General features: G+C 60.6%; 5 protein-coding genes across 5 annotated transcripts; all 5 read right to left on the bottom strand.

Moving 5' to 3' along the window:
- Nucleotides 1–1,053: 1,053 nt before the first annotated feature.
- Nucleotides 1,054–2,490, bottom strand: LSCM1_06320 (uncharacterized protein; the record flags this gene model as incomplete). The annotated part of the gene is made up of 1 exon (XM_067323751.1): nucleotides 1,054–2,490. One exon carries the CDS (start codon nucleotides 2,488–2,490, stop codon nucleotides 1,054–1,056), a length of 1,437 nt encoding a protein of 478 aa, XP_067179380.1.
- Nucleotides 2,491–3,492: 1,002 nt separating this feature from the next.
- Nucleotides 3,493–6,228, bottom strand: LSCM1_06319 (uncharacterized protein; the record flags this gene model as incomplete). The annotated part of the gene is made up of 1 exon (XM_067323750.1): nucleotides 3,493–6,228. The coding sequence occupies one exon, from the start codon at nucleotides 6,226–6,228 to the stop codon at nucleotides 3,493–3,495; it is 2,736 nt and encodes a 911-aa protein (XP_067179379.1).
- A 1,907-nt stretch (nucleotides 6,229–8,135) lies between these two features.
- Nucleotides 8,136–8,819, bottom strand: LSCM1_06318 (uncharacterized protein; the record flags this gene model as incomplete). The annotated part of the gene is made up of 1 exon (XM_067323749.1): nucleotides 8,136–8,819. One exon carries the CDS (start codon nucleotides 8,817–8,819, stop codon nucleotides 8,136–8,138), a length of 684 nt encoding a protein of 227 aa, XP_067179378.1.
- A 694-nt stretch (nucleotides 8,820–9,513) lies between these two features.
- LSCM1_06317 (uncharacterized protein) lies at nucleotides 9,514–10,389 on the bottom strand (the record flags this gene model as incomplete). Its single annotated transcript, XM_067323748.1, has 1 exon — nucleotides 9,514–10,389. The coding sequence occupies one exon, from the start codon at nucleotides 10,387–10,389 to the stop codon at nucleotides 9,514–9,516; it is 876 nt and encodes a 291-aa protein (XP_067179377.1).
- Nucleotides 10,390–11,916: 1,527 nt separating this feature from the next.
- Nucleotides 11,917–13,767, bottom strand: LSCM1_06316 (uncharacterized protein; the record flags this gene model as incomplete). The annotated part of the gene is made up of 1 exon (XM_067323747.1): nucleotides 11,917–13,767. One exon carries the CDS (start codon nucleotides 13,765–13,767, stop codon nucleotides 11,917–11,919), a length of 1,851 nt encoding a protein of 616 aa, XP_067179376.1.
- Nucleotides 13,768–14,317: the final 550 nt, after the last annotated feature.

The raw sequence follows: 14,317 nt of genomic DNA, 5'->3' as shown, positions 1-14,317 counted from the left end.
TCCAGGCCAGCGATCGAGTCAGTACATTCGCCCCGATCGGCCCCACTTCTAGGCGGTGTGCGTGTGTGTGCGATCCCTTCGCCTACACAGAGGCCATATCGGCGGGCATCGACTGCCCTTTTCGTTTTCGTGTGCGCCGGAGAGCATAGGTGCGCGTGAATGCTGTGCTTGTGTACGGGCGTGGCGGGAGGCGTACTCAGGGGAATCGCGCAGTGGAAATAACGGGAGGGAGGGGACCATAAGGGTGTTGGGGTGCGTGTGTCGGAGGGTGGGGGAGCACTGGGGTCCTCTCTCCAATAAAGAAAAAAAAAGAAACGCGTGAGGCTGCACATCGTCGGGCAGAGGAGGGACCGCACTTCCACTCGGCGAGGAGGGGAAGACTCCATCGTTCCCCGATCTCACCACGTCGTCGTGCACCGCAGGGGAGAGGAGAGAAGGGGGGGGAACCGTACACCGATGGATCACAAAGAACAGAAGAGAAAGCAAACAGAGAGAGAGAGGAAGCATGTAAATAACTCTGCGCGCGTGCTCCGCAGAGACTGACGCGCTCGTTGGCCGACTTGAGAGGAGAGGAGGTGAGGGCGGGCGGGGGCTGGTCGTCCGCACTCACTGTCCAAGGCACGTCTTCACTCTGCTGAAAGCGCTGAGCGAAACGGAATGGACGGAAGCGAGGAAATGAAGAAAGATGAAATGAAGCGCAAACGGATAGCGAAACGGGGCCGGAGACTCTACCTTCTCCCTCGGGCAGAGGAGAGCATGGTGCTCGCGATGGTGGTAACAGGGGGTGGGGTGAGGTTATCGGCGCAGCACTGCTGCAGTCCATCCGCTGTACCTTAGATCGCGCTGTGCAAGCCGATGTGCTACACGCCACAATGAAGGATGACATGTCACGCCGACTTCTTGCGAGTAGGCGTGCCCCGAAAGGACGCGCCACACACGTCTATGGTGATGTGGTGTCCTCATCGTACCCAGGGGAGGGCGGAAAGCAGCAAAAGAGGGCCTAGGTAAGAGAACATCGTCGCACGCGAGACGCATGAGGCGCAGTACAGCCTGCTAGAGCTGAACATCCGATTTGAGCGCGCTCGGGGCGCCGGGACGGGTGAGGGCGTCCGGCAAGAGAAAGTCGTCGACGACGCTGTTGGTGATCACCGCAGCGTCTAACGTAAGGCAGTAAAACTTGGCGTACAAGAAGGATCTGGGCAGGCATAAATCCGTCGGCAGCGAGCCCTCGCTCGGCTCCCCAGTGCAGTTCCGCCCCTGGTAGACCCTGACAAACAATTCGCCATTGCGACAGATGAAGGTGGTAAAGCCCCCGGTCTTGCGAAACAGGCACGTGTCCTCCAGATACGTCGAGTTTCGGCATTTCAGCGTGCAGTTATCGTTGAGACAGGACGACAGCACGACCACCCTTCTGTTCAGCTTTGGCGGCGCGGTCGTCGTCGGCGCATGCGAGGTAGCGTGATGGGATACCAAGGACGACATGGCGTAGTTCTTCAGCATGCACTGGTTGCTGCCCTTGGCAAGGCGGATGTACCCGTTCTCACCCCATGCAGGACCCCACGAGTTTTTCACGATCCAATAGGGCGGGCTTGCTTCGTTATTGTAGCCAACGAGGAGCACGCCGTGGTTGAGCTGCCACGACAAGCAGAAGGAGACCACACCGCCGTAATACAGCTGCCAGGTGGTCGCATCGACGGCGACGGAGACGGGCCCGTGCGTCGCCAGCCACGACTCGATCACATCTTCATTCTTGGCGAGGGAGATGAAGCCATCGATGTGGGCGCCAACCTTTCCGGTGCTCTGGCACTCCCCCGACTGACCGCTGCGAGAGGTGTAGGGGTAACTGTCTTCTGTGTACACCGCGCCGCTGTGATTGGCGATGATCCACTTCCATGCCTGGTCCATCAACCCACCGCCGCACCCCTGATCGGCGGTGTCGCATGACACGAGCATCTGCTCCGACAGCGGTGTAAGTGGGTGGCCGTTGACGGCCCACTGACCTTCGATGTTGCCAATGGCGGAGAAGGCCCAGCACGAGCCGCACATGCCCTGGTTCTTCACTGGCGTCACGGCACCCTTCTTACGCCAGTCCACCGCCGGCGGAGAGCTGCGGATGCTGTTGTAGACGGGCACGTCCTCCTTGTGCTCCTTCAGGTTGCGCGAGTAGTAGTCGGCGTTCAGGTATTGCTTGGCGAACTCCTCCGGGGTGAGGTCTGCGAACGGGCCAGACACGTCGTAGTGTGCGTGCGGATTTTTCGCGCTAAGGAAGACGGCCCTCTGCATGTTTTCCTTGAAGGCATTGTAGCGGTGGGCCTCCGCGGCATCCTCGCCGAAGGCCTTGCCGTGACGCTTCTTGAATTCCCCGAAGCGCTGGGAGGCAACGTCGTTGTCGACGTCGAGGAGTTCATGAGCGATGACAGCGGGACAGCAGCACACCACGAACAGGACGGCGACCACCATCACGAACAGAAAGGGGTTGCGGCGCGCCATCTTTGCCGATGCCTGTTCCTCAACGTCTGTGCGAGGAAGACCTCACGGGGGCGCAGTAGATGCGTCCGTGGAGGGGAGGAAGAGCTCTTAAATCAACGAGAAGCAAGAAAAAAAGAGAGAGAAGGGGGCACAGAGTTAGCGCGTGCTGCCACAGAAATCGATAGGGGTACAGAGGAAGCAAGAAAGAGCGAGAGAGAGCGACGAAGGAGGTGGTGGGGCGTGCTGGCTGCTGCACCTGAGTGAGACGGCGGCGAAAGAGAACGAAAAGAGGGGATGGGAGAAGAGGAGAGCAAACGAGTGCTGTTGCGATTGGGTGTGACGAAGGCGGCAGAGTCCCCCATTACCAGTATTCACTGACGCACGCGTTTCGAACGGGTATTTGGTAAGACCATGAGCGACTACTTGCGCACTTGAGCTGCCTTTCGTGCTCGGCATTTTAAAAAGTACTCCCTCCCCTCCCAACGACTGCATGAGATCCAAGGCTGTCAGCACCTGAGCGCAGGCCGACAAGCGACAGGCCTTGTGAGCGCCTCATGAGGGCAAGATGATATGCACGAGAGGCCGGCGATCGCCAGAAGCACTCCATGACTTACTCCCCAGACCCCTGCCTTGCTGAGACCTCGGGTGCTATGCGTTGCAAGTTGTCGACCCCCCCCCCACCTGCCGCAGTAAAAGCTACCGCCCTTGCCTGACGTAGGTGGGCGGGAATGCCTTCAAGTCGTGTCGGCAGCGGCCCCCCGCCTGCGCCCGTTAGGCGACGCCGCTGACCCGTCGCGAGCGCAGACAACCGCGAAAGTGTCCCTTGATGGTGGCGCTGGAGTCCCCCCCACATGGACTTCGCTCTTGGTGTCCGATCTGACCCATCGTGACCCTCCCTCACATCGGGTGCAGAAGTCGTGACTGGCTCCTCTTTCCCGACGCCTGTGGTCGTGGCGGTGGGAGAGGGGTGGTAGCGGGTGCACGCGCCGCCGCGCCTTCTCTACGTACCGCTGATTCCGGTGGTCACTGGCGGGGAGCCTTCGGTTTAGCCGCCACACTGGCGGCGCTACTCGAGCTATCAACAAGGTCGAGGAGGAGCTGTGTCGGGCGCAGCGTTGGGCGCTCACAAGACCCGCGGAACCTTCGTATAGCGTGAATATAGGGCTCCCTCGACCGACATAAAAACCGCAGTACTGCTTCGTAGTTCGGGTCTGCGGCCGCAGCGATGGGGAAGAGTCGCTTCTTGAGGTACTGCAGGAGCTTATGATGGTCATGCAGTACGCCGCTGCTGTCCTCAAGCGCCGCCGGCACTTTGCGATCGGAGAGGTGCTGCAGCTCTGCGACCACGTCCCCGGCACAGCGTGTGAATATTTCGCGAGCCTCGTAAGTGCCGAAAAGTCGTTGCTGCTGAAGGGGGTAGAAGCAGTGGGGGTACAGCGCGCCAGCGGCAGCCTTACTCAAGTGCGCACCGATCACAGCCGCCGAGGCGTGATGGAGCCTGTTTCCTGCACGGGCCCTCAGGACTGACGCATAGTCGTCGTACTTGCGGCGCGACTCGATGAGCTGCAGAGACCACTCACACGCTGGCGAGCCCGCTGGCTCGACTTGTGGCTCCAAAGTACTCGCCTTGGTGCTCAGTGGTGGAGTAAGTTGCACACTGCGCCGCTGATGCGCGACTGTCGGGTCCTCGTGCTCTTGGAGGTCATCGGTGCACACGGCGGCCCACTCTCCGCGCTTCGTGGGGTTCACTGGCGGAGTGTAGTCTGTACTACGGCGGTCGTGCATTTTGTGAAAGGCGGTGTCTTGCGCAACTTGCGCCGCGTCGAACCAGAGATCGCACAGCCGGTTGCTCAGCTCGTACGCGCAGGCAAGGTACATGGGGTCCTCGTCCGTGTCCGCATACCCCTTCGCCGAATGCGTGCTCGAGATCAGCTGCTGAAGGATATCGGCGATGGGTGCCGCGGCGTTCTCGGTGTGACGCAGGAGGTATGTGTACAGGCGGGCGCGCAGCACGTCTTCTGCTCGCCTCCGCGGCGTGTCAAAAATTTTCCACAAAGGCGACGCCTGCGCAGCTCCACAAGGGCTCCGGGTCGAGCAGCACCGCCGATAGGCAAGGCGAAACTGGAGGCGCGTCCATGCTGCCTTCTCCGGCGTAAGGTGCCTCCCTAGGTCGAGGTCATCCTCATAGACATCCTCGATGGAGAAGATGTGGTAGCAACGGTTTCGGAGCACCAGGCTCACCGTATCGGACTTCTCCCAGCCAAGGTCCACCTTGGTGCGACTGCTGGCGGCGCTGTCGCACGGCTGCCGTATCGACACCACGTGCCAGTCCCAGTCGAACTCCTCCGCATAAAAATAGAAGAAGCCTTGTAGCAGGCGGCCAAGGCGCGCCGTCCGAGCCGCATTGGCCTCAGCATTGGCCACATCCGGCCACAGGGGGATGTACGGAACTTCCATCTGCTCCTCCGGATTGGGCAGCGCCGGAATGTCTGCAGGGTTCACAAACGCCACCTCGCCACGCCGTAGCAGGAAGTAAATCCAAAGCACCGAGACCGCATACGAGGTCAGGAAGCCCACGCGGGAGTGGTTCACCCCGCATGCTTTGCTCCACATCTTGAGAAAGACGTTGCCCACGCGAAACACTTCACTTTGCTCAAAGTAGCGCCGTAGCAGCCAGCTATTGCGTATGCCGTGGTGGCGGCACGAGAGGTCGAAGTCGATGGAGAAGATCTCAGGCGAGCGGTGGTTGCCCGCCCACTCCTTACGCACGCCGTATATACGTTCCCGCCCCGAGATGAGGCGGATTGCATCGATGGGGTCCGGCACGGAGAGCAGGAGCGAGCGGCCCTGCTCAGTGCCCTGGTTCGGCATCTCCTCGGCGTTGTAAGAAGAGATGACTTCCCTCAGCCGCCGTTTGCGGAATTGCGCCTCGGCGCTCGTGGTGCCGAAGCGAACACGAATGAGCGACTTCTGCGGCGAGGAATGCAGAGAGAGAGGCTCGTGCTCGGCCTGCTTACGCCGCACAACAGGGATGCGTGTGTGTAAGACAGGGTCCAGCTCCTCGAAGCGGAAGCCGGCGCCCCGCAGCCGAGCCACTATTTTGTGAATGATACGCTTTTCTGCCCTTAGACTCGCGCCTGGCGACTGAGCTTTCTCCGCAGCGGCTGTGCCGCAGGTATCATCGTCGCCAACGGCGGCGCCTTCCTCTTCCTCCGCCTCCTCCTCTGCCACGGCTTCGTCGCCGTTGTCCTCTTCCACGCCCTCCTCCGGCATCCCGAGTTGCCCATCCTGATCCGGCACTTGGCACATGTCTCGGCACACGAAAGAGAAGTCGCTATCACCAACCCCGTCCCACGAGCCCATGGAGACAACACTGCCGAACAAGTACACGTGCCATGCCCCCCTCTCTACATTCTCCAGCAGGCGGTGAAGCTGCGCTTGCGCGCGCTGCACGATACGGAAGGCAGCCTCGCCGCGATCCGCCTTGATCGACGCTGCAACCGCGAAGGAGCCAATATCCATCGCAGCCCTTCCCTCGCTTTCCCCAGCCTGCAGCGGGGGTATGGGTTTGGCCACCATTTCGTGAATGTGCTGCACATGTGGATGCTCCCGCCGCCAATGATCGACTTCGCCTTCAATGATGTTGTTGCACAGTGAGCACTTTTCGTAGCTGCACGTGACGATACGCGCGACAGCCTCTACGATTGCCTCTTCGCTGAAGGAAGAGGCAATCAAGTCCTTCCCTTCTTCCATGGACATGATTGCGGTGCTGCTGGCTACTATGTCCTGCCTTGGAGGGGTAGGGCAGGCGCCCGTGCATTCAGCAGGCAAGGCCCGCTCTGTGGCGTGGACGCACACAGTGACGAGTCTGCAGCCAGTGTGTGTGTGTGTGCGTGCGTGAATCGCCTTCGCTGCCGTTGATACGCCAACAGAGCTCCCTGTGGCCCGATGAATTTATCTTTGTGTGTGCGTGCGTGGGACGCCGGGAACGTGAGCGTATACTTTGAAAAGCAACAGGTGGGGGGATGAGATGGGGGTGACCGAGAGACTGAGGGGAGTCAAGGGTGCTTGGGCGCAGCAGTCTGCGTGGCATGAGTAAAGCCCCGCTTTGCCGGACTCGTCTGGTGGGGCGGCAGGACGAGTCGCCCCTGGACAGGGCAGGCGACCTGCAGACGTCTCCCTTTCGCCCAGAACGCTCACCCATCACCTCGAGGGGCAGGGCAGGGGAGGGGAGCAGCGAGGCCGAACTCCCCCCACCCTGCAGACTGGCACGGTGCGCTTCATGACAAGCTATTGTCCTACTCTGAGGCGACTTGCTTTGCACGCGCGCAGAGCTTCACCCTCCCCCATTGACTGGTCGGGCGGGTGCGGGAGAGGGCGGGGGAGGGGGGAGTTTTCCTTCACGATGGTCGCCGGTTTGCATGCCAACATTTCACACACACACACACATTCTACTTCCTCTCCTCGGCTTTCCCCCGCTTCCGTTGCACGCCTCCCTCCCCCCACCCGCATAGCAGGGGAGGCCAAAGCGATTCATCGCGGCCCATGCCGGCGCGACTCGAGCGTGCCTCGCCCGGCGTTCGCTCTGCCCGCGGATGCGTGGGGACTCTGAGTGGGACCACTGAGCCGGCGCACTGCCGTGACTGTGGTCTGCCCGGCCGCTTCACAGCACTTCGCCGTGGAGAGGCGTTTGGACGTGTGTGCACAACGGCATGGGGTTGGGGGTGGCGGTAAAGAAGAGGGAAAGGGGAGCTGTGCTTCGCTTTCTCAAGCGCTCACACACGCGCGAGGGAGCGAAGGCGACAGGAATGGGAAGCCACCTCCCTCCCCCCTGTTCTGTTCGTGAAGTGCATTGGCGAGCAGACCCCGAGCGACCGACACGCGCTCGCGCAAAAATGAAGGCGGAATAACAAACGTGAGTGAGGGAGTGTAGGGAATCAGCGTACAGCATGGCAGAGACAGGCCCAACAACCCTGTGGCGCATTGCGTTGAACGGCTTTTCCTTTCGTTTCGCCAGGCTTGACACTTTTTTCTTTCCACCATCGTCATCGTTTCAACCCCCCCTCCCCCCGCTCTCCTCCCAACAGCGACGACAGCGAACGCCTTCTGCAGTGCTGTCTGGTGCCCCATCGGGCGCGCAACGCCTCTGGCGCTGGGAGGAGGGAGAGAAAGAGGAGACCGGAAGGGTGGGTGGAGGCGAGCCGCTTTTTCTTCTGAAGCGAAAGCAACAGCACAGGAATACTCATGTGCAAGATGAAGCCGACGAGAAAAAAATGAAGTGCACACATGCCTTCGAGGAGCGGTATGCGTGCGTGCGTGTCTCTGGGGAACGCGCGCGCGCTGTGGTTGTGATGACAGCTGGAGAGAAAGGGTAGCGAGGAGAAAGGGGCGGGGCGCAAGACAGCAGACCCGGCGTCATCGGCACATACGTGAGGTCAACATACGGGACCCCCCCCCACACATACATACATACAGATGCACGCATCCTGCCCCATGTGGCGCTGACAGAGGCGGGCGTCGAACAAAGGGTCGGATGCCATGACAAAGAGGTGATCGCCATGGGGCCCCCTTCGTGCGAGCTGGTGACGAGGCCTATTATCACCGAGTCCTCCACTCTTTGAAGGACTGCCTGCCCCTGCCCCTGCCCCTTATCCTGTCCCCCTCCTTCATATCTTCATCTTGGAAACGGCGGCATCGTGTTCGCGCTTCTGCTGCGCTGTTTTGGCGGGCATGTCAATCGCCTTCTGGTACCACTTTCGAGCCTCATCATACATGCCCTGATGCGCGTACACGTCGCCGATCATCGCGGAGTTGTGGATCGTGCTCTCCGCCGCCGCAGAACGGAGCAGGTATCCAAGGCACTCCTCGTAGGTTGAGGTCGGAGGTTCGCCAAGGATCAGCGCCGCTGCCTTGCGCTCTAGCCACCCCACCTGCAGAACCTTGAAACACCAGGTACCCATGCAGTGCAGTGAGTTGGCGTCGTTGGGGTTCAGCTCCACCGCCTTCAGAAAATGGTCTCGAATTATATACGCGTTTTTTATTTTCTCCCGGTTGCCCACCTTCTGCTCGGAGATGAGGATTCCCAGCCACTTGTGTGAGGCGAAGTTGTTCGGGTTCCCTTCCACCGACCGCTTGCACAGCTCCATGCCCTCCCTCAGGTAGGTCTCACGCACCGCCGGGTCGGCGCACTCACTCGCGACCTCGTAGTAGGAGCGACCAAGACGCCAGAGAATCTCGGGGTGGTGGTGGCCGCTCTCGTACGCCTTCATCAGGATCTCGTGGCAGCCCTTGATATCCGGTTTCGCCAGCACCGCCTCCGACTCCTTCGCGATTACTTCCCAGTCTAACATCGTGCAATGGAGTAAGACGAGGGCCAAAAAGACGCGAAATAAGAACGCAGGTGCGTAAGCGGTGTATGTGTACGTGTACGTCAGAGGGAGAGGGAGAGAGAGAGAGAGAATGCCCGCGCTGTGTCTTTGCGACGATCGTGCCTATGTTGGGGAAGGGTGATGGTGGTGGTGTGTGTGTGTGTGTGTGTGTCGAGGGGAGGGAGGGGAAGGCGGAGTTGACAAGGGGAACCGGATGCGGATGGGGTAAGCGAAACGATATGAGCAGCGTATTCCCAAGATGGACTCGGCAGCAAAGAGGGGGAGCAGCAGCCATGTCCATTCCTTTCGTTTTCTGGATGGCGTGTCGCTGTTGCACCGTTCATGGTGCATTGCGTGCAGTGATCAAGTGCCGCTGCACGTTCGCTCCTCCCCTCTCTCTCACTGAGTGATCCGTCGTCACGCGCATACGAGTACGCTCCACATCTGTTCACGACCCTCTCTTATCGAAAGGGATCATCAGTGGAGAAAGGGGGGGCCGCCAGACACGCACAGCAGAGCGGAGGCCACGGCGAACGGATATGAAAAACAGCAAACGAGCGCAAGAAAGCCGCCGCCACACTCGCGGGTCATCCGAAGTCTTCACACGACACGAACCTCGAGCACCACCTCTAACATCCGCGGGGTACATCACACACGCTCCCACCCGCATGTGTCACTAAGACGCCTTCCGCTCGTCCAAATTTTTGGCAATGATGGGCACAAACGCGTTGAAGGCGAAGCGCAGCTCATCCATGCTGCGGGCGCCCATGAGTTGTACCTTACCGGTGACAAAAACACTGCAGCTCACGCTCCATTGGTTATCGCCACGCGAGGACTTGCCGACAAGGCGAAGGACGCAGCCGTTGAAGCGCTCTGGCTCGTAGTTGACCTGCAGCTTCGCCACCCCGATCGACATGGCAGGGTCTAGCTTGTAGGCGGCGAGCTTGTCGAGGCGAATCGGACTGCACACGTTGAAGCGCGCCGCGATGGAGCGAACGCGGAACTTGAGTGACGAGAAGTCCAGATTGAGGGCTTTGCGGATGATACGGGCGGCCAGCTCCGCCGCCTGGCGTGCCTCACTGACGCTGGCTGCGCCGATGATGCTGAGAGCCCCTGAGTTGTGCATCATGACCACGGCGGTCGGCTCATGCAGTCGCATCGTCGCCGACGGAATTCGGTTGTTCGGCATGTACTCCACGTTGCGCGTGGCACAGCTCAGTTCAGCGAGGTTGATGCCCACTGGGATGCTGGCCTGGGCCTGTACGGCGACGACAACGGGGAAGGCGTCCGGGTGCACATTCGGCAAGAACTCCTGCACGTTCCGGATAGGCGGAGGAAGCTCGTCCGCATCCGGGTGGACAGGAGCACCATTGCCGCCGGAGAGCGCGGCCGCGGCGAGCTGGCCATCCGCTGTCCGTGCCACATCGCCGATTGCGCTGGTGGGCCCGAGGTCGCCGCCGAACTGTACTACGGGATCGGGGAAGGCACCGAGGACAGGGAGGTCCTCCTCCACCAGATTGTCAGATTCGAAGAAAGCGTAGTCGTCGTCCATCGTGCGAACAGAAGCACAGCAGCGCAGACGAAAGACGAAGCGTAAAAAAAGAGACCAACGAAGGTGGCGTGGTCTCGGTAAGCGCCTATGCGTGCAGAGTGCGCCAGCACTGCGGTGGGGTCCTGCGCTGCCGCAAGCAGCTGCCGGTGGAGGGGAGAAGACGCTCCCCGATTCAGGTGAGGCGGGAAGGAAGGTACGCGAGCGAGCGAGGAAGGGAGTGGGGGGGAGAGAAATCAAAGGGATACAGCTGCCCCCTTCCCCCCCTCCCACACAGAGAGAGAGATGCAGGTACAAGTCTGCAAGAGGGAGGGGGATGCGCCAGTGCATCCGTGGAGGTCCAGCGCCAGCGGTAAGTTCGCTTGTTCCCCGCATGCGTGCACTCCTCACCCAGTTCAGAGGAGGGGGGGAGCGGGGAGGGGGGAGACTCAGCGAAGAGGCGTGCAAAGGAGGACCGCGGAGGCGAGTCGAGCCTGGCCCCCACACGGCACGCTTGACAAAGCTGCACTCGGGGCATGGATTGCGTGGGTGCGCCCGAGAGCACAGGGAGGACATGTCATCGCTTCGAAGCCGTCACGTTAGATGGAAAAGACACATATAATAGAGACGAGCCGAAACGCAGAGACCACCCGAGAGAGGTGCTCTCTCCTCCAGTCGACATCAGCGCCCCCGCCACCATTCCGCGCGGTTTCGACCCCATCGACTTCGTTTGCCCGTACGAAGGGCGCTACATTGTGGCTTGCCGCAAGGAGGTGCCTTCGGCCACCACCAGCAAATACCACTGCCAAGCAACAGAGGAGACCCACCCACACTATACGATTAAATGGGCGGGTAGTCTCGGGAGAAGGAGGGAGGGAGGGGGTGAGGGGCGCACTAGCGCAGCGACTCTCATGAAAATCAACGCACACGCTCTTCGTTGAAGAATAGGACGCGTGCACTCCTTGGTGCACGGATGGGCTGACAGGAGGTGTGCATCTCTTTCACGTCCGTCTGAGGCGGGGGAGCGATAACAATCTGTTCACCCTCGCAAGGAGTCTTTGCTTGTGTGTGTGTGTGTGCACGCGCGTGAAAGAATGCGGAGGGAGTGGGGAAGGTGAGGCCGGTCCTCCTCATTCCCCCCTCCCTCGTCTACTCACAATAGAGAGTAGACGAGACCACGCGAGTTGGACGTCTGCCAATGAGGTTGCTGAACCGCGGCTGGGCACGTGTGCTCCTCTCGCCGTACTCTCCTTGCGCACAGATTCACACACACACACACATTTCGCCCCACACACGTGTCCCCCCCCAAAAAGAAAGACGACAGACCGAAGCACAGAGGCGTACATCCTGCCCCATGTCCATCGGAGTCGAGGGAGATCCTCAAGAGAGAGGAAAGGGAGTGTGTGTGTTGTGTGTGTGTGTGTGGAAGAGGGGGTGAGGGCTGCGGCGTCGCGCACCGCTGAACCTTGACCTCCCCCCTTCCTCCTCCAGAGGGTAAGGGGAAAGCGCGAACAACAACAGCGACAAAAGCGTTACGCCTCGTGCGGCGCCCTAATGCGAATGTCCGTTGTGTGTGCCGTGAGAGTGGCCGTGGCAGCTCTCTTGAGATGAGCTCCCCGCGGCCTTTCCGCCAGAAGCGAGCCCGCCGCCTATGAGGCGGCACTTGAACATTTCTGCAACAGAGCTGATGTCGCGCTCACACTCGCACGACTCCGACAAAGGGGCGGTGATGGTGCGCTCCTCCCAGCTGTAGCGAATCGGACCCGTGAAAGTGTGAAATGCCTGCAGGGAGGCGATGCACCGCTCCAGGGATGGGTTGATAATGGCACCCGTGGCAGCTATCATCCGAGACGAAGTAGCGCTATCGTCGCTGCAGCGTTCATGCGAATGTGAGTTGCACGCCGACGGGGGCGGGCGGGAACGACTGTCAGCCGAAGTGGAGCTCCTCGACATGGCAGCTTTGCCCTCGTCAACAACTCTTTCAGCATCATCCCTACATTTACCGAGGTAGGTCTCTCGTGGTTCGGTGTACGGACTGCAGATGAGCAGAGTTGTGAAGGTTTCCTGCACTGGCAGGCTGCGACGAGCAAGTGCCGTGATGAGGTCAATCGCTTCCTGAATCTGCTGCGCCGGGACGCGCTCGTAGACGAGCAGCGTGACGTGCACGGCGTACTGGTGGCCGTGGCGAATGAGAAAGACGTTGATGAAGCGAATCCTCTTGCGATGAACGGTGCTGTCTTCATCGGAGCTCGCGGCGTCGACGGGAGAAAGGGAGCGGGAAGCCTCTGCTTCTGCGATCGTCGACCTCATCGCGTTCTGCGAGCGGTGGTTGGGCACCACATCTACCCCGCGCACGATGCGAAGGTTAAACGCCTGCAGCTGCGCTCGAAGGACACTGACCTCCTCGGCGCTTTGGTAGTCGAAGAATTCGAGCACGGCGCCTTTGAAGATACCATAGCCGATCTTACTGATCGACAGCGACACGGCAAGACCTGCCAGTCCGTCCACCCCGGGCAGACCAATCACCTGCCCAGCCACACCAAGCAGTGCCACACCGCCGCTCCACGCATCCGCGCGGTGGTGGTAAGCGTTGGCCACAACGACGCGCGACCCCGCACGCAAACCAACACGCCGCGTCCACCGGAACAGGAGCTCTTTGCAGATCACCGACGCCGCTGCGATGCTGACCATCGTCCACAGAATGACCTGCTTCCCGACGTCCTCGTCGTACTGCATTACCTGGAAGTGAAGGTGACCGTGGTGGTCACTGCTGTTGTAGCGGTGATCGGGTGACATGTGTGCGGCGTCGGCGTGCCCTTCCCGAGAGCTTGCTAAGGTGGAGCTTCCGATCACCGCGGCAATGGCGCGGCGGACAGTGAGCAGAAAGGCAGCAGCAATGCGATCCGTCGGCGCAGCTGTCTCCAACAGCCTCGCCACATCGGAGAAGCACTGCTCGAGCGACTGCACAAGGAGAGCGACACCGCCACAGAAGAGAATCGCTGCCACGATGACGGCGCCTGCGGTCTCGAGGCGCCCAATGCCAAGTGGAAACCGGCACCGGGGCAGCTTCTTACGGGAGAGTGAGATGGCCACGTAGGAGATGATGTCAGCTAGAATGTCTGTCATGGCATGGAAGCCGTCAGCGACGAGAGCGACCGACCCGCCAGCAGAGCCGATCCACAGTTTGGCGACGCAGAAGAACACGTTGGTGGCTCCACCCGTCAAGGTGGCGATCTGGCACTGACGCAGGTGCTTGCCGGAGATGTTCTTCTCAAGGACGCCGTGGCTGTGCGCATGGGCATGGCCGCCGTAGGGGTTGCGGTGCCCGCGCAGCTGCGTGGCGGCATCGGCGGCAGCGGTGGTCTTGGCGGCAGCATTTGCCATTGCGAAAAAGCGTCGCATTCAATCTGAAATAACGCGGGGGTGATTGAGAGAAACGCCCAACAACGAGATGGAGGTGCAATCTGCGGTGCGTGCCGGTTCCGCAAGACGCGTGGTTCAACCGACCAACCAGCCCGAGGGCTCCAACTCACATCCGAGAGGAAGAATACAGTCGCCAGAGCGGGCCGCCAAGAGACTGAAAAGTTGGCGAAGCTGACAGAGATCACACCACGAAGACGCTGCAAAGAGAGAGAGAGAACGAGAGGAGGTGCGCCTGTGCCTGTGTGCCTATAACTCTGCCTAGGAAGCCTTTCGAAGGTCGAGAAGAGGTGAGGAGTGGGTAGGACAGTCAGAGGAGAGTGGCAGAAGCAGACACAGAGTGCGATGCGGAGAGCCGTTCTCCCTTTCCGGCCGTTGAGTCACATTCTGTACTCTGCGCTCGGCTTCCAGAAAACGAGCGGGAGAAAAGTGTGCCACAAAAAGCCCAGCAAAAACGCCGGGCGATGGTGTTAGAAGCCACGGAGACCACACACACACACGCACGGCTTACACCCTGGCCGCCCACGACGAG

Source organism: Leishmania martiniquensis, chromosome 19, assembly GCF_017916325.1.
Source record: "Leishmania martiniquensis isolate LSCM1 chromosome 19, whole genome shotgun sequence".
NCBI classification, from domain to species: domain Eukaryota; phylum Euglenozoa; class Kinetoplastea; order Trypanosomatida; family Trypanosomatidae; genus Leishmania; species Leishmania martiniquensis.
This window is presented reverse-complemented; position numbering and strand designations above follow the sequence as displayed.